Genomic DNA, 21,814 nt, shown 5'->3' with positions numbered 1-21,814 from the left:
CCGGCGTTCCCCAAGGAAGTGTTATAGGGCCTCTATCGTTCCTGATATATATTAACAACACAGGAAACAATCTGAGTAGCCGTCTTAGATTGTTTGCAGATGATGCTGTAATTTACCGTCTTGTAAAGTCATCGGATGACCAAAACGAGTCGCAAAATGATTTAGATAGAATATCTGTATGGTGCGAGGGGTGACAGTTGACTTTCAATAAAGAAAAGTGTGAAATTACTCACATGAGTACTAAAAGAAATCAGCTCTATTTCGATTAAGCGGCAAGACACACAAATCTTAAGGCTGTAAATTCAACTAAATACTTAAGAGATTACAATTACAAATAGCCTAAATTGGAATGATCACATAGAAAATGTTGTGGGTACAGCAAACCAAAGACTGTGGTTCACTTAGAAGATGCAACAGACTGTTTACACCACTCTTGCCAACCCTATTCTGGAGTACTGCTGTGCGGTGTGGGATCCGGGTCATGTAAGACTGACGGATGACATCGAAAAAGTTCAAAGAGGTGCGGCTCGTTTTGTACTATCGTAAAATAGGGGAGATAATGCTACAGACATGATACGTGAATTGAGGTGGCAATCATTAAAACAAAGGCTTTTCTCGCTGTGACGGGATCTTTTCATGAAATATCAATCACCAGTTTTCTCCTCCGATTCTGTTGGCACCCACTTACATAGGGAGAAATGATCATCACTATAAAATAAGAGATATCAGGCCTAGCACAGAAAAATTTAAGTACTCACTTTTCCCACGCGCCGTTCGAGAGTGGAACGATAGCACTCCGCCAAGCATTTTATTGTGTATAGCAAAGTAATGACGTAGATGTAGATGTAGTTGAATCACACCCCAGTGGATACTCCCTATTGGTGGGGTACCCTGAGTGCATTTGCAGCCTTAGGACTGATTGAAAACGCCAGAGAAGCGACCGTTAACAGTTGTCTAATACAATGGACATGTGCACCACAGCCTTAATGTTAGAACATGCTTAGTGTTGTTTCCCGTTCCAATCGCGGATGGAGTGTGTGAATAAGGACTGCCTCTGTGCGTGCTGCATTTACTCTAATATTGTCTTCACGATCCTTACTGGAAAGATAAATAGCGGGCTGAAAAATTTCTATTCATTCTTCTCTATATACGTATACACTGAAGTGTGGTAGTGGTATAAGAAGGCGTGTTCAAATACAGGTAGAATACGGCGCTGCAGTCGGAAACGGCTATACAGGGTGTTACCAAAAGGTACGGCCAAACTTTCAGGAAAAATTCCTCACACACAAATAAAGAAAAGATGTTATGTGGACATGTGTCCGGAAACGCTTAATTTCCATGTTAGAGCACATTTTAGTTTCGTCAGTATGTACTGTACTTCCTCGATTCACCGCCATGATTTCATACGGGATACTCTACCTGTGCTGCTAGAACATGTGCCTTTACAAGTACGACACAACATGTGGTTCATGCACGATGGAGCTCCTGCACATTTCAGTCCAAGTGTTCGTACGCGTCTCGACAACAGATTCGGTGACCAGTGGATTGGTAGAGGCGCACCAATTCCATGGTCTCCACGCTCTCCTGACCTCAACCCTCTTGGCATTCATTTATGGGGGCATTTGAAAGCTCTTGTCTACGCAACCCCGGAACCAAATGTAGAGACTCTTCGTGCTAGTATTGTGGACGGCTGTGATACAATACGCTATTCTCCAGGGCTGCATCAGCGCAACAGGGATTCCACGCGACGGAAGGTGGATGCATGTATCCTCGCTAACGGAGGACATTTTGAACATTTCCTGTAACAAAGTGTTTGAAGTCACGCTGGTACGTTCTGTTGCTGTGTGTTTCCATTCCATGATTAATGTGATCTGAAGAGAAGTAATAAAATGAGCTCCAACATGGAAAGTAAGCGTTTCCGGATATATGCCCACATAACATATTTTCTTTCTTTGTGTGTGTGAGGAATGTGTTTCCTGAAAGTTTGGCCGTACCTTTTGGTAACACCCTGTATAAGACAACAAGTGTCTGGATCAGTTGTTGGATCGGTTATTGCTGCTACAATGGCAGGTCATACAGATTTAACTGAGTTTGAACGTGATCTTACAGTCAACGCACGAGCGATGGGACACTGGATCTCCGAGGCAACGATGAAGTGGGGATTTTCCGGTAGGACCATTTCACGAGTATACCGTGAATATCAAGAATTCGGTAAAACATCAAATCTCCGACATCGCTGCGGCCGGAAAAAAATTCTGCAAGAACGGGACCAGCGATGACTGAAGAGAATCATTCAACGTGGCAGTAGTGCAGCGTTTCTACAAATTGCTGCAGGGTTCAAGGCTGGATCATCAATAAGTGTCAGCATAACAACCATTTAACGTAACATCGTCGATGTGGGCTTTCGGTGACGAAGGCCCACTCGTATGCCTCGCCCGGGTCCGTCAACGCCGACATTGGAATTCTGATGACTGGAAACATGTTCCCTGGTCGGTCGCGTCCCGTTTCAAATTGTGTCGAGCGGATGGACGTGTACGGGTATGGAGACAACCTCACGAATTCAGCAGGGGACTGTTCAAGCTTGTGGAGGCCCTGTAATAGTGTGGGGCGTGTGCAGTTGGAGTGATATGGGACCCCTGATAAGTCTAGATACGACTCTGACAGGTGACACAGACGTAAGCATCCTGTCTGACCACTTGCATCCGTTCATGTTCATTCCCCATTCAGACGGACTTGAGCAATTCCATCAGGTCAATGCGACACCCCATACGTCCAGAATTGCTACAGAGTGGCTCCAGGAACATTCTTCTAAGTTCAAACACTTCTGCTCGCCACCAAACTCCCAACACATGAACATTATTGAGCTTACCTGGGATACCTTGTAACGTGCTCTTCAGAAGGGATCTCCACCCCCCGTACTCTTACGGATTTATGGACAGCCCTGCAGGAGTCATGGTGTCAGTTTCCCCCAGCAGTGCTTCAGACATTAGTAGAGTCCATGCCACGTCGTACAGCGGCATTTCTGCGTGCTCGCGGGACCCTACACGATTTTAGGCAGATGTACAGATTCTTCGGCTCTTCAGTGTAAAAGGCAATGTCCTGACAGACTAACGCAACATCGCTACTCTCAAATCGCTAACGATAGGAATTTGAAATGTGGATGGTGTGGATCTTATACTGTAGGCATTGTTTAAGTTGCAATTTTTCGGAATTCCACCCGTAAGGAGAGGCAGGGGGGAATAGGGGATGAAGTCCTATCTTGAAAAATGTCGCTATTAAAGCTATTTTGAATGTAGACCTAGGAAAATTGGTATTTGGTTTCTCGAGCAGAAAAAATGAAACACGTGTTTCAGCATTTTTGGAAATTTAAGCGTGCGGAAGTGAAACGGGAGATAAGACTTTTTATGAAAATATTTTATTATGAAACCATTTTGAAAGCTGAATCTATGAAAATTTAAATCTGGCTTCTCAGTTAGAAATAGAAAATACGTGTTTCACAGCTTTTCGAAATACAACCCCTAAGGTGGTGAAATACGGTCAGACTGATTCACTGACTCATCATCGCCCAGCCCAAACCGCCAAGAATAGAAACTTGAATTTCGGAGTGAGTGTGGATCTTATACCGTTTAAGATAGGATTATCCGAAATTCCCTTCCTCATGGAGTGAAATAGGGGATGAAAGGCTTTTTAAAAGCATGAAAACTACGAAAGCTGGTATCTGCTTTCTCAGTCAGAACATAAAAAATACGTGCTTTAGCATTTTTGGAAACTCAACCACTAAAGAGGTAAAATACTGACTGAAAGTTTTTTTAAACAAATAATAACTGAAGAACTTCTAAATGAATTTTAAGGAGATATCTTTGACTTCTCGGCTGGAAATTAAAAAAAAAGTGTGCAACGTTTCTGGAAATTCAACCCATAAAGGAGTGTAATATAGGATGAAAACTTTTAAGAAAATATTTTGTTAAATTAAAAAAATTTTGAAGCTAAATTCGCCGAAATTTGGTACTTCACTTCTAGGTTACATATAAAGAAATATTTGCTGGTGGATGAAAGTTGCTGAGTAAATATCTCCAAAAAAAAAAAAAAAAAAAAAAAAAAAAAACGCAAAAGGCATGAGTAACAAAAGCCGCGCGGGGTAGCCGCTTGGTCTCAGGCCACAGTTCGCGCGGCTTCACCTGTCGGAGGTTAGAGTCCTCCCGCTGGCATGGGTTTGTGAGTTGTCCTTAGTGTAAGTTAATTTAAGTTATGTTAAGTAGTGTGTAAGCATAGGGACCGATGATGTCAGCAGTTTGGTCCCATAGGAACTTGCCATAAATTTCCAAAAGAAACTTTGGTCTCCAGCGAACAGAATCGCATTTTGTTCGGAAGAGATCACGCTTACATGGCCTTATGTAGTTTGAAAAGCTTAGAAGGTGTTTCACTTTGTGAACAAGATAAAAATTCGATAAAAGAAACCTTTTCCGCAGTACAAACAGTCTACAGGAGCGAAGCAGCGGACGCTAAGCTGGTCACTTAATATTTGTCTTTGAAATTTTGTAACTAAGATTTCGCGGGGTAAGTGATTTCTCTCTTTAGGCGTCTGTCAATTCAAATTTGTCTATAATTCGTGACTCTTCCCTGTGCATCAAACGAACCAGCAGTATGCTCTATTAGTCCTATTTTGTACAGGTCCCACAATTTAAGCAGTATTCTTCTCAGTTCGCTGCAAAGCCCCCGCCCCCCCCCCCCCCCCCCCCCCCCCCCATGAACCATGGACCTTGCCGTTGGTGGGGAGGCATGCGTGCCTCAGAGATACAGATAGCCGTACCATAGGTGCAACCACAACGGAGGGGTATCTGTTGAGAGGCCAGATAAACGTGTGGTTCCTGAAGAGAGGCAGCAGCCTTTCAAGTAGTTGCAGGGGCAAGAGTCTGGATGATTGACTGATCTGGCCTTGTAACATTAACCAAAACGGCCTTGCTGTGCTAGTACTGCGAACGGTTAAAAGCAAGGGGAAACTACAGCCGTAATTTGTTCCCGAGGGCATGCAGCTTTACTGTATGGTTAATGATGATGGCGTCCTCTTGGGTAAAATATTCCGGAGGTAAAATAGTCAGCCATTCAGATCTCCGGGCGGGGACTACTCAAGAGAACGTCGTTATTTGGAGAAAGAAAACTAGCGTTCTACGGATCGGAGCGGGAAACGTAGGATCCCTTAATCGGGCAGGTAGGTTAGAAAATTTAAAAAAGGGAAATGGATAGGTTGAAGTTAGATATGGTGGGAATTAGTGAAATTCGGTGGCAGGAGGAACAAGACTTTTGGTAGGTGAATACAGGGTTATAAATACAAAGTCAAATAGGGGTAATGCAGGAGTAGGTTTAATAATGAATAAAAAAATAGGAATGCGGGTAAGCTACTAGAAACAGCATAGTGAACGCATTATTGTGGCAAAGATAGATACGAAGCCCACGCCCACTACAGTACAAGTTTATATGCCAACTAACTCTGCAGATGACAAAGAAATTGATGAAATGTATGATGAGATAAAAGAAATTATTCAGGTAGTGAAGGGAGGCGAAAATTTAATAGTCATGGGTGACTGGAATTCAGGAGTAGGAAAAGGGAGAGAAGGAAACATAGTAGGTGAATATGGACTGGGGGAGAGAAATGAAAGAGCAAGTCGCCCCGTAGAATTTTGCACAGAGCACAACTTAATCAAAGCTAACACTTGGTTCAACAAACATAAAAGAAGGTTGTATACATGGAATCAGCCTGAAGATACTGACAGATTTCAGATAGATTATATAATGGTAAGACAGAGATTTAGGAACCAGGTTTTAAATTGTAAGACATTTCCAGGGGCAGATGTGGACTCTGACCACAATCTATTGGTTATGAACTGTAGATTAAATCTGAAGAAACTGCTGAAAGGTGGGAATTAAAGGAGATGGGACCTGGATAAACTGATAGAACCAAAGGTTGTACAGAGTTTCAGGGAGAGCGTAAGAGAACAATTGACAGGAATGGGGGAGAGAAACACAGCAGAAGAAGAATGGGTAGCTCTGAGGGATCAAGTAGTGAAGGCAGCAGAGGATCAAGTAGGTAAAAAGACGATGGCTAGTAGAAATCCTTGGGTGACAGAAGAAATATTGAAGTTAATTGATGAAAGTAGAAAATATAAAAATGCAGTAAATGAAGCAGACAAAAAGGAATACAAACGTCTCAAAAATGAGATCGACAGGAAGTGCAAAATGGCTAAGCAGGCATGGATAGAGGACAAATGTAAGGATGTAGAGGCTTATCTCACTAGGGGTAAGATAGATACTGCCTACAGGAAAATTAAAGAGACCTTTGGAGAAAAGAGAGCCATTTGTATGAATATCAAGAGCTCAGATGGAAACCCAGTTCTACGCAAAGAAGGGAAAGCAGAAAGGTGGAAGGAGTATAAAGAGGGTCTATACAAGGGCGATGTACTTGAGGACATTATTATGGAAGTGGAAGAGGATGTAGGTGAAGATGAAATGGGAGATACGATATTGCGTGAAGAGTTTGACAGAGCACTGAAAGACCTGAGTCGAAACAAGGCCCTCGGAGTGGACAACATTCCATTAGAACTACTGACGGCCTTGGGAGAGCCAGTCCTGACAAAACTCTACCATCTGGTGAGCAAGATGTATGAGACAGGCGAAATACCATCAGACTTCAAGAAGAATATAATAATTCCAATCCCAAAGAAAGCAGGCGTTGACACATGTGGAAATTACCGAATTATCAGTTTAATAAGTGACAGCTGCAAAATACTAAGACGAATTCTTTGCAGACGAATGGAAAAACTAGTAGAAGACGACCTTGGGGAAAATCAGTTTGGATTCCATAGAAATATTGGAACACGTGAGGCAATACTGACCCTACGACTTATCTTAGAAGCTAGATTAAGGAAAGGCAAACCTACGTTTCTAGCATTTGTAGACTTAGAGAAAGCTTTTGACAATGTTCACTGGAATACTCTCTTTCAAATTCGGAAGGTGGCAGGGGTAAAATATGGAGAGCGAAAGGCTATTTACAATTTCTATAGGAACCAAATGGCCGTTATAAGAGTTGAGGGGCATGAAAGGGAAGCAGCGGTTGGGAAGGGAGTGAGACAGGGTTGTCGTCTCTCCCCGATGTTATTCAATCTGCATATTGAGCAAGCAGTGAAGGAAACAAAAGAAATATTCGAAGTAGGTATTACAATTCATGGGGAAAAAATAAAAACTTTGAGGTTCGCCGACGACATTGTAATTCTGTCAGAGACAGCAAAGGACTTGGAAGAGCACTTGAACGGAATGGATAGCGTCTTGAAAGGAAGATATAAGATGAACATCAACAAAAGCAAAACTAGGATAATGGAATGTAGTCGAATTAGGTCGGGTGATGCTAAGGGTATTAGATTAGGAAATGAGACACTTAGAGTAGTAAAGGAGTTTTACTATTTGGGGAGCAAAATAACTGATGATGGTTGAAGTAGAGAGGATATAAAATGTAGACTGGCAATGGCAAGAAAAGCGTTTCTGAAGAAGAGAAATTTGTTAACATCGAGTATAGATTTAAGTGTCAGGAAGTCGTTTCTGCAAGTATTTGTATGGAGTGTAGCCATGTGTCGAAGTGAAACATGGAGGATAAATAGTTTAGACAAGAAGCGAATAGAAGCTTTAGTAGTGTGGTGCTACAGAAGAATGCTGAAGATTAGATGGGTAGATCACATAACTAATGAGGAGGTATTGATAGAACTGGAGAGAAGAGAAGTTTGTGGCACAATTTGACTAGAAGAAGGGATCGGTTGGTAGGACATGTTCTGAGGCATCAAGGGATCACCAATTTAGTATTGGAGGGCAGCGTGGAGGGTAAAAATCGTAGAGGGAGACCAAGAGATGAATACACCAAGCAGATTCAAAAGGATGTAGGTTGCAGTAGGTACTGGGAGATGAAGAAGCATGCACAGAATAGAGTAGCATGGTGAGCTGAATCAAAACAGTCTCAGGACTGAAGACCACAACAACAACAACAACAACAACGCTGCAAAGAACCAAATTCTGCCACCTGCTTGACCTAAACCACTTTGTGTCATATCCCTATAAACTGTCATACCTAGGTATTTGTATGAGCACACTGATTCCAACTGCGACTCCTTGATATTGTATTCATAAGTTTGCTTTTTGTAAAGTGCATAATTTGACATTTCTGAGAATTTAAATTCAGTCTTTGCTACACAACGAAGTCTTTATCAAGTGCCCGCATCTCGTGGTCGTGGGGTAGCGTTCTCGCTTCCCACGCCCGGATTCCCGGGATCGATTCCCGGCGGGGTCAGGGATTTTCTCTGCCTCGTGATGGCTGGATGTTGTGTGATGTCCTTAGGTTAGTTAGGTTTAAGTAGTTCTAAGTTCTAGGGGACTGATGACCATAGACGTTAAGTCCCATAGTGCTCAAGAGCCATTTGATCCATTTGAACTTGATCAAGTACAGACTGAACATTTAGACAGTATTTCATTAAAGACAACTTCATCGTCTGGGATAAGTCTGAGGACCATATTGTCTACAGGCTCATCCATGAACTACGAGGGTCCCAATACATGGCCCTGGGGAACGCTTCAAGTTACTTCTACTTTTGTCTATGACTCTACATCCAAAATAACATTTTGCGTTCTCCTGACAAGAAAATTCTTAATAAGGTCACAAATTTTGTGTTATATCCTTTATGATCGTACTCTTATTAATAATAAGAATTGTTTCTTACTGAGTCAAATGAGTTTCGGAAGTCAAGAAAGACGGTATCCACCTTATTATCTTGATCCATGCCTTTCAGGAAGGGGTCGAATGGCTGCTTCGGTGTTGGCAATGATGTCCTCCATAGGTGTAGTTCTCGGTTCCATTTTCCCGCAAGATATCAAAAAGCTCTTCCGTGCATGTTTCACCACGAGCTATTTCACGTGGAATGGCGATTTCTACGAATAGCTGGAAGGCGTCGCCAAGGGTAGTCCACTTAGTCCAGTGGTGGCCAACTTCTTCATGGAACAATTTGAAGCACAGGCACTGGACTTGGCGATCTGCAAACCTAAGGTGTGGTACAGATACGTCGATGATACTTTCGTTGTATGGAGTCATGGTGAAGAACAGCTCGGTGACATCCTAAAGACACCTGAACAGCCTCCATGCCAACATGACATTTACCATGGAAGTAGAAAAGGACAAGAAACTGCCATTTCTAGATGTGCTGGTCACAAGAGACGGCGAAAACCTGGGACACAGCGTGTATCGAAAACCGACATACACGGACCGACGATACCCGCACAAACTATCAAACCACCACCAGAGCCAGAAAAGAGGCATGATTAATAAGCTCGTATTGAGAGCGGGACGGATATGTGAGCCACAGCACCTCAGACAGGAATGCAACACCTGGTATAAAGCGTAAAGACGATTTTCAAACCGACAAAAAAGATCAAAGAGTGTCTTAGATCGACGAAGGAGAAAAGGGACCCACTTGCAATGTCGGCAATGTACAGTATACCACGCACATGCGGAAAAGTTTATGTCGGAATGACTGGACGATCAATTAACACCAAGATCAAAGAGCATAAGCGACATTGCAGGTTGGGGCAGGTGGAGAAATCGGCCGTGGCAGAGCACGCACTGAGTGAGACCGACCACGCAATAAAATTCGTCGACACGGAAGTTATGGTTGTAGAGAATCACTTTCACACTCGCTTGTTCAGAGAAGCTGTAGAAATACAAAAACACGCGAACAATTTCAACAAAAAAGAGGAAAGCCTTAAGGTAAACGGATCGTGGCTTTCCGTAGTGCAGCGAACGACCGTCGCAGGTAGCAAGAGGAGAACTGCACCGGAAATGACCGAGGAGAAGCCCTCGGACGTTGGCGCGCCAGGTACATATAGGCTGCAGCCGCGGGGACGGCACGAGTCATGGCACTTTTTTCCCTCTGCTCTTCAAATCGCTACCCTCACTCGCGTTTCGTCCACTATCTATCACCTGATGCACCGTGTTAATGCGTAGTCTTACCTAGATGCACGGATAACATCACAGCCCAGCATCCTGTGATCCACTTACTAGATAGCTAACATGTTTACGGTGGTGACAGTAGAACTTTAGGTTTGGCCACCACGTTTGTGCGGGCGTGGAGGGGCCCCATCTCTATTAGAGCTCGGCTCCAGTTCACCACCGGCAATGGAGGGTGAAGATTTGACAATGCCGGCCACTCGTGCTGGCGAAACGTCATTAAAATCATTAGATGAAATACGGCCGAAGAACCCGAGACAGGAGCCAATAGGCAGTTTGTCAGCGTACTTGTTATTCAATCGTAAAAACAATCGAACGTAGTTAAAATGTCTAAACTCCAAAGCATTAGAAAGAGATAAAAACCATGTTATTTACAATTACATTCATTCTCTCGCAATCTCACTTATGTTCACAAACACAATACCATCATGTATCCTTTAAAATAATGCGATTCTTTTATACCAAATGCTCTAAGATGTTTTATTAAAACACAGATTTACGAGAATGAGACTAAAATAAGTACAAAGGGATCTTCGGTTGCCTGATCGTTTACAAAAGAAACGTGGTTGAGCTAGAGAGGACATTTCCGGAGTCTTAATTAGTCGTAACACGTTCGTCTCATTACTGCTAAAATACAAGACTAATCTGTACGTACATATCTTCAACATTTCGCGACCCTGTCGGCAACTGTATAAATATTAAATTTAATTTTAATAATGTACAGCCTCAGTTGCACCGTTTACCTAGAATTTACCTAGGTTTCAGTCGGGATAACCCAACCTTCTTCAGAATAACAGTAACTACCGTTTGTCCATAGTGGACATCGTCAAGCTAAAACTGCAAATCCATAAATTATCGTCAGACTGTAAAAACTTATCTGAAACTGCCTCGGCCCCACTTCGCGATCGCGATGCGGCAGCCACCAGTGCTGTACTGGAACTGACCGTAGCGTCATGAGACCCGCCTAGGCGGACACAATACCTTGAGCCTGCTCATAAACTGTATGATAGTTACTTTTTGGGACAAGACGCGAACTTAATTCCTGACCTTGAATTTACTAATAAAGTGAAATAAAAGGTATAGCTGAGGAAAAGGGTGTGTATGTTAAGTATTCATTGGTCATGATATAAGGAAGACATCATTTGCTTACAATATTTGGCCTATCTAGGAAAATTTTTGTGCTTAAGCACTAAGTTTAATCACCCAAAAAATAACTTCGGAGTGGGAAGGATAATATAAAACCAACATCGTCATTATTATGATTAGGTCCAGAACTTTTTAAGACGTCATTGTTAAGCACTTGCCTAGCTATGGTTACAACGCATGAACACCCTATTGACTTAGCTCACAGGTGGTCATGACTGAACTTATGAACAAGTCTATACCTAATCTGTAACATCTGGCAATACCAGGCCCGAATTATGATGGCAGTGGTCCACACACAGTTTTTACAGTATGTGTGTGGATCACCTCTATTAAGGCGAATTGAGTATCCCATTGCCGCCACATTATCCCCTACTATAGTGTTTTGTGCAACTCATAACCATAACTTCGCCAAGAAACTCAATAAGGCACGTGCAGTAGTTTTTGACTTTATTCGAGACCATTTCAGGTCAAATATACTAATGTTGAATAATGACCATCTATTTTACATGGCCCGTATTCGCGGATGTTACAGATTAGATGCAGACTTGTTCGTAAGTTCAATCATGACCGTTTGTGTAATACGTGAATAGGATGTTCATGCGTTGTAACCATAGCTAAGCAAGTGCTTAACAATACGTCTTAAAAATTTCTAGAACTAGTCATAATAATGACGATGTTGGCTTTATATTATCCTTCCAACTCCTAAGTTCTTTTTAGGTGATTAAACTTCGTGCTTAAGCACAAAAATTTTCCTAGATAGGCCATACCTTGTAAGCACATGTCTTCCTCATATCATGACCATTGAATACTTCAGATCAAGTACGTTCTGCACAGGATAACATATATGCCCTTTTCCTCAGCTATACCTTTTATTTCACTTTACTAGTACAGTTCTAGTACAGCACTCGTGGCTGCCGCATCACGCTCGCTAAGTGGGGCCGAGACAGTTTCCGGATAAGTTTTTACAGTCTGACGATAATATATGGATTTGTAATTTTAGCTTGACGATGTCCACTATGGACAAACGGTAGTTACTGTTATTCTGAAGGAGGTTGGGTTATCCTGCACGGTGCAACTGAAGCTGTTGATTATTAAAATTAAAATTAATCTGTACGTACATTAGACGCTGCCCTGCCGGGTGAAAATAAAACACAGTCACTGTGAACTGTGTGCAATAAGCATCACACATTGGAGTGTCCTCTCGTTGGAGCAAGGAGCCTTCGTCTAGGGCTTTGTCCCATGCGAAGTCAAGTGAGAAGTATTTCATCACGTCTGTGTGGATAGAACGAAGTACGCAGCAGCATAGAAGAGATAAAAGGTTATATTTCAGTTCAGAATGCGTCCTAGGATTCTACAACACCTATACGTCAGTCAGACTGGATATTAGTTTTGTGAATCACTATTGATGTCCTTCTAGTATACAGGTGTGACCTGTGCTTTCTTCCAATTACTGGGTGTAGTTTTTTCTTCAAAGTATCCATGGTACATTATGGTTAAAATGGGAGCTAATTCAGTGGCAAGTTCTGTACAGAATCTGACAGGGATTCCATCTGACCCTGGAGACTTCTATATTTTAGCTATTTCACAATGGCACCGATATTCATAAGTAGTACTTCTGCATCTTCCTTAGTAGAAATACTTCATTTCAGCTTTTGTGAGTTAAGCAAAGGCGAGAAGTTACAAATTTGTCTTCGTTAATGGATTTTGTGACTATTTCTTTACTATGCACAGTTATGTTATCCGTAGGATGCTAAAACATACCTCTTCTTCGTCTTCTGATCGACCGCAGATCGCCCCGTAACATTTCCGGCAGTATATTTCATCTTCGTATAGTTTTGCTGAACACTCGTCTAAAAGTTTCCGACATTTTCCTGGAATTCGAAACACGTCTTAGTTGAGTGCTCAAAGTGTTGAACACCAGTAGCATGTAATATTTTATCGTAAAGAATAAACTAACTGCATGAAACGCAGAAATTGTGCCACACTCTCCCCAAAGCAACTTTCTCGTCCGCAACGTACACATTCCGCTTGCACCGGTGACATACGCCGGGCATCGCATCATGATCATCGCTTGTCACACTTTACTAGGAAGGGAAGCCGTGTTCACTCCGGTAACAGTAAAATCTGCAACAAAATATTGACAAATTTAATGTTGTATATCAGCGCATCAGATATTTTTGTTGAAAGGAATACAGAGTTCTACAATGCTAAAGAATTTTAAGGAAAATATATGAATGTAATTCATTGCCGCTTTTCAGGGACGACGTGTTTTTCCAAGGAACGTCTCTCAACTGGGTTAAAAATATTATAGTTCGACCGACTTCTGGCTTAGCACGTTATCATGGAAACTGTCAGAAAATAAAACACAAAAGAACGATCAGTTGCAAAATATTTTGAGTACAGTTTACTAAATTGTTAAAAACAACCAAATGTAGGTACAAAACTTATGGAACTTGTTATCTGTTCGACTTCGTTAAGTAGCTGAACGTGTGGGATTTATACACATAATGAACTGAAAACATTGGACAATGTGATACATAAGAGAGAGTGTTGTACTTTGGGAACTTCAGATTTGCACCTCTAGCCAGTTCTGTAACAGATGTTTGGCATATTTTTCTATTCAAGTTAAAAAAAGGCACTCATGTTGGTTGTTGTCAGCTTTTTTCTTAAATTACAAAAATTACTCCAGAAAAATAACGTTTTTCGAAATGTGAAAAAATGTTTCAGGTTGGTCATGTACCTAGAAACAAATATTCTACTGAAATTGAAAACTGGTTGAAGTCTAGAAAATTTTGTCAATACTATGTTTAATAGTTTATCTGATGTATTATTACTGTACTACACAATAATAATTAGTGTGTAAGATCGAATTAAGAATAAGTTTCGATTAGTAAAGTAAACAACCAGTCAACTCCCGGAAGCTTATTTACTTAAACCTGACCTAGGTTTCGATACTGCTAAGTGTAATTCGTTCAGAAGTACATATGTTACTTACATTGGTCACATCTTACATCAGACACGAGCTAACCAACGCAAGTCATATACAGTAGTTAAAATTAATTGTCCGTTGAAACTGCAAGGGTAAAATATACAAACACAAACGTCGAACCCATAATAGTATCGAAAACTAGGTCCACTTTAAATAACCTCCCGGCAACCTACTGGCTCTTTATTTTACTAATCGAAACTTACTCACAGTTCCAGAACGAGATTTTCACTCTGCAGCGGAGTGTGCGCTGTTATGAAACTTCCTGGCAGATTTAAACTGTGTGCCCGATCGAGACTCGAACTCGGGGCCTTTGCACGCGAAAGGCAAAGGTCCCGAGTTCTAGTCTCGGTCGGTCACACAGTTTTAACATGCCAGGAAGTTTCTTACTCACAGTTGCCGTTAACTTTCATGTCCAAGAACGTTAAATGGAAGTATCATCAAAAACCAGTTACAAGTTCTTGGAAACTAAAACAGATTTCTACTTTCGAGACAGGTACAATTGTTAAGACATGAAAGTAACTTAGATTTTGCTAATATCATATGTTCCATGGTAGATGAGTATCTTCCGTTTAAAGAGACAAGAGGGTGCACGACCGATGATGTATGGTTTAACAGTTCATTCGTTATATAACACAGGGTAACACTGATAATGCGATATGGGATTTATTAATCAATTCAAGTAATTTTCATCTGCCAAATACGGAAATAATAATATTTTTGTTGAAATGACTCAACTTTTGAGATAAAGGCAATCCATTTATGTCGGAAATTATATTATAAAAACGAGAAGAATATTTTTTAAACGTTTACTTTTAAAAAATCAGATGATTTCAAAAAAGTGCTATAATTGACACAAGGAATAATAAAATTAATCATAACCATAAAAAAATTTCAATAAGAATTAAGAAAACCGTTTTGTATGGGATTTTCTTCGGAGTTTTTGGGTCCAGACAGCCTCTCTGCCAGTTCTAGCAGTAGTCTCCCACCACATGGCGATCCCAACGTCCTTGATATCTTTCCTCCATAATCATGATGTCCTGGTGCAACCGTTCCCCTTGTTCTTCGCTGTAATCGCCCAAGTTGTCAGGAAATTTCTCTAAATGGCTGTGCAAAAAATACAATTTGACACTCGCATTAGCTGCTAGTTTTTTGGAAATTCTGGACCATTTTGTCTACCACTTTGGAGTATTCTTCAGCTTTGTGATTCTCCATAAATTTTTTGACATCTGATACAAAGCTTGTCCACGCTTCCAATTCACCTTGAATCATGTGATTTGTGAAAACATCGTTGTTTATGAGATTACGAATTTGTGCCCCATTAAAAATTCCTGGCTTTAGCTTTTCTATACTGAGAACTACACTGAAGAGCCAAAGAAACTGGTTCACCTGCCTAATATCGTGTAATGCCCCCGCGAGCACGCAGAGGTGCCACTACACGACGTGGCATGGACTCGACTAATGTCTGAAGGAATTGACACCATGAATTCTGCAGGGCTGTAAGAGTACGAGGGAGCGGAGATCTCTTCCGAACAGCAAGTCACAAGGCATTCCACGTATGCTCAATAATGTTCATGTTTGGTGAGTTTGGTGGTCAGCAGAAATGTTTAAACTCAGAAGAATGTTCCTGGAGACACTCTGTAACAATTCAGGACGTGTGAGGTGTCGCTTTGTTTTGCTGGAGTTTCCCAAGTCCGTCTGAATGCACACTGGACATGAATGGGTGCAGATGCACAGAGTAGCTGCTTACGAACGTATCACCTGTCAGACTCTTATCTAGACGTACCAGCCGTCCCACATCACACCAACTGCACACGCCCCACACCACTACGGAGACTCCACCAGCTTGAACAGTCCCATGCTGACATGCAGGATCCATGGATTCATGAGGTTGTCTCCTTACCCGTACACGTCCATCCACTCGATACACTTCGAAACGAGACTTCCGACCAGGGAACATATTTCCACTCATCAACAGTCCAATGTCGGTGTCGACGGGACCAGGTGAGGTGTAAAGCTATGCGTCGTGCAGTCATCAAGGATACGCGAGTGGGCCTTCGGCTCCGAAAGCCCATATCGACGACGTTTCGTTGAATGGTTCACATGCTGACACTAGTTGGCGGCCCAGCATCAAAATCTGCAATAATTTGCGGAAGTGTTGCACTTCTGCCACGTTGAACGATTCTCTTCACTCGTAGTTGGTCCCGTCCTTGCAGGATTCTTTCCCGGAAGCAGCGATGTCGGGGATTTGATGTTTTACCGAATTCCTGATAGTCACGGTACACTCGTGAAATGGTCGTACGGGAAAATTCCAACTTCATCGCTACCTCGGAGATTCTATGTCCCATACCTCGTGCGCTGGCTATAACACCAGGTTCAAACTCGCTTATATCTTGACAACCTGCCACTTTAGCAGCAGTAACCGATCTAGCAACTGCGCCGGACACATGTCTTATATAGGCGTTACAAAAAGGTACGGCCAAACTTTCAGGAAACATTCCTCACACACACAAAGAAAGAAAATATGTTATGTGGACGTGTGTCCGTAAACGCGTACTTTCCATGTTAGAGCTCATTTTATTACTTCTCTTCAAATCACAGTAATCATGGAATGGAAACACACAGCAACAGAACGTACCTGCGTGACTTCAAACACTTTGTTACAGGAAATGTTCAAAATGTTCTCCGTTAGCGAGGATCCATGCATCCACCCTCCGTCGCATGGAATCCCTGATGCGCTGATGCAGCCCTGGAGAATGGCGTATTGTATCACAGCCGTCCACAATACGAGCACGAAGAGTCTCTACATTTGGTTCCGGAGTTGCGTAGACAAGAGCTTTCAAATGTCCCCATAAATGAAAGTCAAGAGGGTTGAGGTCAGGAGAGCGTGGAGACCATGGAATTGGTCCGCCTCTACCAATCCATCAGTCAACGAATCTGTTGTTGAGAAGCGTACTAACACTTCGACTGAAATGTGCAGGAGCTCCATCGTGCATGAACCACATCTTGTGTCATATTTGCAAAGACACATGTTCTAGCAGCACAGGTAGAGTATCCCGTATGAAATCATGATAACGTGCTCCATTGAGCGTAGGTGGAAGAACATCGGGTCCAATCAAGACATCACCAACAATGCCTGCCCAAACGTTCACAGAAAATCTGTGTTGATGACGTGATTGCACAAGTGCGCGCGGATTCTCGTCAGCCCATACATGTTGATTGTGAAAAATTACAATCTGATCACGTTGAAATGAAGCCTCATCCGTAAAGAGAACATTTGCACTGAAATGAGGATTGACACATTGTTGGACGAGCCATTCGCAGAAGTGTACCGTGGAGGCCAATCAGCTGCTGATAGTGCCTGCACATGCTGTACATGATACCGAAACAACTGGTTCTCCCGTAGCACTCTCCATACAGTGACGCGGTCGACGTTATCTTGTACAGCAGCAACTTCTCTGACGCTGACATTAGGGCTATCGTCAACTGCACGAAGAACTGCTTCGTCCATTGCAGGGGTCCTCGTCGTTCTAGGTCTTCCCCAGTCGCGAGTCATAGGCTGGAATGTCCCGTGCTCCCTAAGACGCCGATCAATTGCTTCCTGTCGGGACACCGTCGTTCTGGAAATCTGTCTCGATACAAACGTACCGCGCCACGGCTATTGCTCCGTGCTAATCCATACATCAAATGGGTATCTACCAATTCCGCATTTGTAAGCGTTGCACTGACTGCAAAACCACGTTCGTGATGAACACTAACCTGTTGATACTGATGTGCTTGATGTTGGTACTGTAGAGCAATGAGTCGCATGTCAACACAAGCACCGAAGTCACCATTACCTTCCTTCAATTGGGCCAACTGGCGGTGAATCGAGGAAGTACAGTACAGTACAGTACTGACGAAACTAAAATGTGCTCTAACATGGAAATTAAGCGTTTCCGGACACATGTTCACATAACATCTTTTCTTTATTTGTGTGTGAGGAATGTTTCCTGAAAGTTTGGTCGTACCTTTTTGTAACACCCTGTGTACTCTGCAAACCATGCATGGCAAACCAGGAAGTGACTGACAAATATACCTGAAATTCAGAACAGTATTAACCTACATAATAAAATATCAATTACTTCATAAATAATGATAAAAACAATTTCTTATTAAATAGGAACCTTGAGCTCACATAAAGAATTTGAACGAATGACATTCCAATATGTCACGCGGTCCCCCTTGTGTTTCGCACAGTAAAACAAACGACTTTACAAGAGATAAGACGATTCTATTTGCGTTTCGCACGTTACTACTGCACATGTGCGCCAGGTATGTCCCTCATGGATGGTGTAATAGATCAACTAAACCAGTTTGTAGTTACAGATATGTACGCTTCGGACGCTGGTGCATAGACGTACATTTTACGCGCATCGTGTAATAGGGTCTGTAGAGCGCACGCAGAATAATGTGGGCGGGAAATTCGCAATTAGCAGCGCACTCGTGGAGAGAGTGGTAGTGGTGGAGGTCAAGGGCAGGCGGTGTAGGGCAAATGTGGAGAGCTGGAGGAGAAGTGCCGTTCTAAACTCAAGCCTAGGCTCATATTCTTTGTAAATCCACACCCACACTTGAATGGTCACCACTGAAAAAGATCTGATACTTAAATGTTCAAATGTGTGTAAATTCCTGAGGGACCAAACCGCTGAGGTCATCGGTCCCTAGACTTACACACTTCTTAAACTAACTTGTGCTAATAAAAACACACTTTTGCCCGAGGGAGAACTCAAAACTCCGGCGGGAGGGGCTGCGCTATCCGTGACGTAAGTGCTTTAACCGCGCGACCACTCAGCGCGGCATTTGACATTCTCGCTTTGGTTAATATCTAAAAGGAATTCCGCTGAAAATTCAACGAAAGCGACGATTTATTTTCGCATGGTTTGTTAACTATTTGTAACTTTCAGAGAAGCGTCATGAGTGGGAATTTTGAGTAAAACCTACAAATTCCTTTTGTTGCACCGAGCGAGGTGGCGCAGTGGTTAGCACACTGGACTCGCATTCTGGAGGACGACGGTTCAATCCCGTCTCCAGCCATCCTTATTTAGGTTTTCCGTGATTTCCCTAAATCATTTCAGGCAAATGCCGGGATGGTTCCTTTCAAAGGGCACGACCGATTTCCTTCCCAATCCTTCCCTAACCCGAGCTTGCGCTCCGTCTCTAATGACCTCGTTGTCGACGGGACGTTAAACACTAACCACCACCTTTTGTTGCAATGTTAAAATATGCTTCTTTTGCCAAAACACAGCGGAGTTTACACAGTCTCACCTCACTAACACGTTGTGCAGACGTAACTGCGAGAGAATTGTGAAACAGTGGTTTATTAAGTGAGGAAATGAGGCAAAGTACGATCAGAGCACACCCTCGCTACAAAAATAAAGTGCGATGCCTTCACTTGTGTTGTTCCAAACCCCACAGCATTTCTCGTTTCACCATCTACGACGGCCCTTAAAAATAACATTATTTATATAAAAAGTCTGTTCAAATGGTTCAAATAGCTCTGAGCAATATGGGACTTAACAGCTGAGGTCATCAGTCCCCTAGAAATTAGAACTACTTAAACCTAACTAACCTAAGGACATCACACACATCCATGCCCGAGGCAGGATTCGAACCTGCGACCTTTGCGGTCACGCGGTTCCAGACTGAAGCGCCTAGAACCGCTCGGCCACTCCGGCGGGCTAGAAAAAGTCTGTAGTTAGTTGAATAAGAAGGGAGATAAGGAAGTTTTGCGTAATAACAATACGTCAAATTGCTCTCCTGATTGCTCTTTCTGATATGTCAAGCGATTTTCGAAATATAAGAAATGTTTCGGAAATATAAGAAATGTTGCGGATATTTCACTCTGGCTTTACCGCTGGCGCGCGTGATAGCAAATGAATGCGCTACATCAGTTCAAGTTTCTCAAGATTGGTTTTAGATAGAGACCTCAAACTAAGTCCAAAGATAAATCCAATACGTTAGCTAAATTTCATATGCATCAGCATATAATGTAATATGCGCCAAACGCAAAATCATAATGACCCCTATTTTTCATTGCAAGCATTTTAGAATTTTGCACAGTGTCTTACTTCCATGCAAACAGCCAGCCGGGATGGCGGAGCGGTTCTAGGCGCTACAGTCTGGAACCGCGCGACCGCTACGGTTGCAGGTTCGAATCCTGCATCGGGCATGGATGTGTGTGATGTTCTAAGTTCTAAGTTCTAGGGACCTGATGACCTCAGAAGTTAAGTCCCATAGTGCTCAGAGCCATTTGAACCATGCGAACATCTCAGTAACTATAACCATTAATGAAATTATGGCTACATCATCACGAAGGTGGCATATACAGTTATAAGTAATGCAAAATAGTTTGAGAAACACTGTAGGGCGTGCGCCTCAATTCTGTTATCACCGACTATCCGAAAGGAGGTAAACAGTGCCGGCCTCCCCTTCTGAACAAACGAATGAACTCGCGCTGCACTTTGGACGACAAGAGGTCACTGCGCATTGGCCATTATACCCTGTGCGTACAATAAAGCCTAGTTTATACGACAAGTCAAGTTGCAGGCAACTGCCCTACAGGCCAATGCGCATGCGCGCCGAGCGTTTGCTCGACTCGTCGGTGAAACAAAACAGTTTCGGCGTGTTCCAACACTAGTTGCATGAGTTTTGAGGTTATGTGTGTTCGTAGAATGTAGGCAATCTGAGATGTGATTTCGGAACGGAGAATAATGTTCGCTTTTTGGATATATATGCTTTGCACAGATGTTTGTGGGATTTCAGTGATGCTGATTACAAAAATTAGCGACATATTGCTGCTCCTGAGACTTTCATGTGCGAGCAGAATATAGATAGTTTGACAATAACTGAGCAGCAGGGCAAAATTTATTGAATTAGGATCACGTATACAACTAAATTAAGAAAAATACAAGCAAATGTAATTCAAGCTATAGAAATGCTCTTGTCTACAAGACTAAAATCCCATCGTTTGAGTTGGCCCGCTCTTCTTTTAAGGAATATTGTTGACAGGAGGGAAGGCTATGCAAATCAAGAAGCTACATTCTTTATTCAATATTCATCTATTTAAAACATCGCAGCATATATGCTTGAATTTTGAAATATTGCCACAGTATAGATCTATCTTCAAGAGAGAAGTTTTCAAACCGTTCTCTTCTTAATGCGATCTGCTTCGAATAATTACTGCTGTTAATGTTAATAATTATTACTGTTAACAATTATTGGAGTTAATGAAAAAAAGTCATCACCAACAGATACCGCATACTATAGCATGCCAAGTGTTCTCAATTGTGATTCGTGCAATGTAATATGTCATTTCAGTTTTGGCGATAGTCTTTCTTGCAGTACACTATCTATATTCATTATCGCATAATTAACTCTATTTAGAAGAAACGTTAACAGATCTGGTGACATTCTAATATAATTAAAAGAAATTCTTGGGTCTTCCCTTACAAATTATTTCAGCAAGGGTGCTGAGCAACCGAACTGATTTCTTTTCTTCATCCAGTCACGAATCGAAACAAGCTTTTTTTCCAGCTTTAACTCCATCGCAACTCGTGCTACGTGCAGTTGCCAAAACTTTCATTTCAGACACGACTCAGGAACCCACA

The 21,814-nt window shown here is 42.2% G+C and overlaps 1 protein-coding gene across 12 annotated transcripts in view; it reads right to left on the bottom strand.

The window, feature by feature from the left end:
- LOC126284740 (uncharacterized) overlaps positions 1–21,814 on the bottom strand; it is a 624,884-nt gene that overhangs the window by 589,529 nt on the left and 13,541 nt on the right. For 10 of the 12 annotated variants that reach the window (XR_007551535.1, XR_007551537.1, XR_007551545.1 and 7 more), the window contains exons 3-4: positions 13,140–13,306; positions 12,944–13,053 (exon numbers count right to left, since the gene is read on the bottom strand). Coding sequence is in view for 1 of the 12 variants with exons in the window: in XM_049983880.1 (XP_049839837.1) it covers positions 12,944–13,053; positions 13,140–13,236 (207 nt within the window). In the remaining 11 variants the exon portion in view is untranslated. Of the gene's footprint in view, positions 1–12,943; positions 13,054–13,139; positions 13,307–21,814 lie in introns of those variants that run through there. The other 2 variants (XR_007551540.1, XM_049983880.1) reach the window with 1 other exon arrangement.

Source organism: Schistocerca gregaria, chromosome 8 (assembly GCF_023897955.1).
Source record: "Schistocerca gregaria isolate iqSchGreg1 chromosome 8, iqSchGreg1.2, whole genome shotgun sequence".
NCBI classification, from domain to species: Eukaryota; Metazoa; Arthropoda; class Insecta; order Orthoptera; family Acrididae; genus Schistocerca; species Schistocerca gregaria.
The sequence above is the reverse complement of the archived record's forward strand: the minus strand, read 5'-3'. Positions and strand labels throughout refer to the sequence as shown.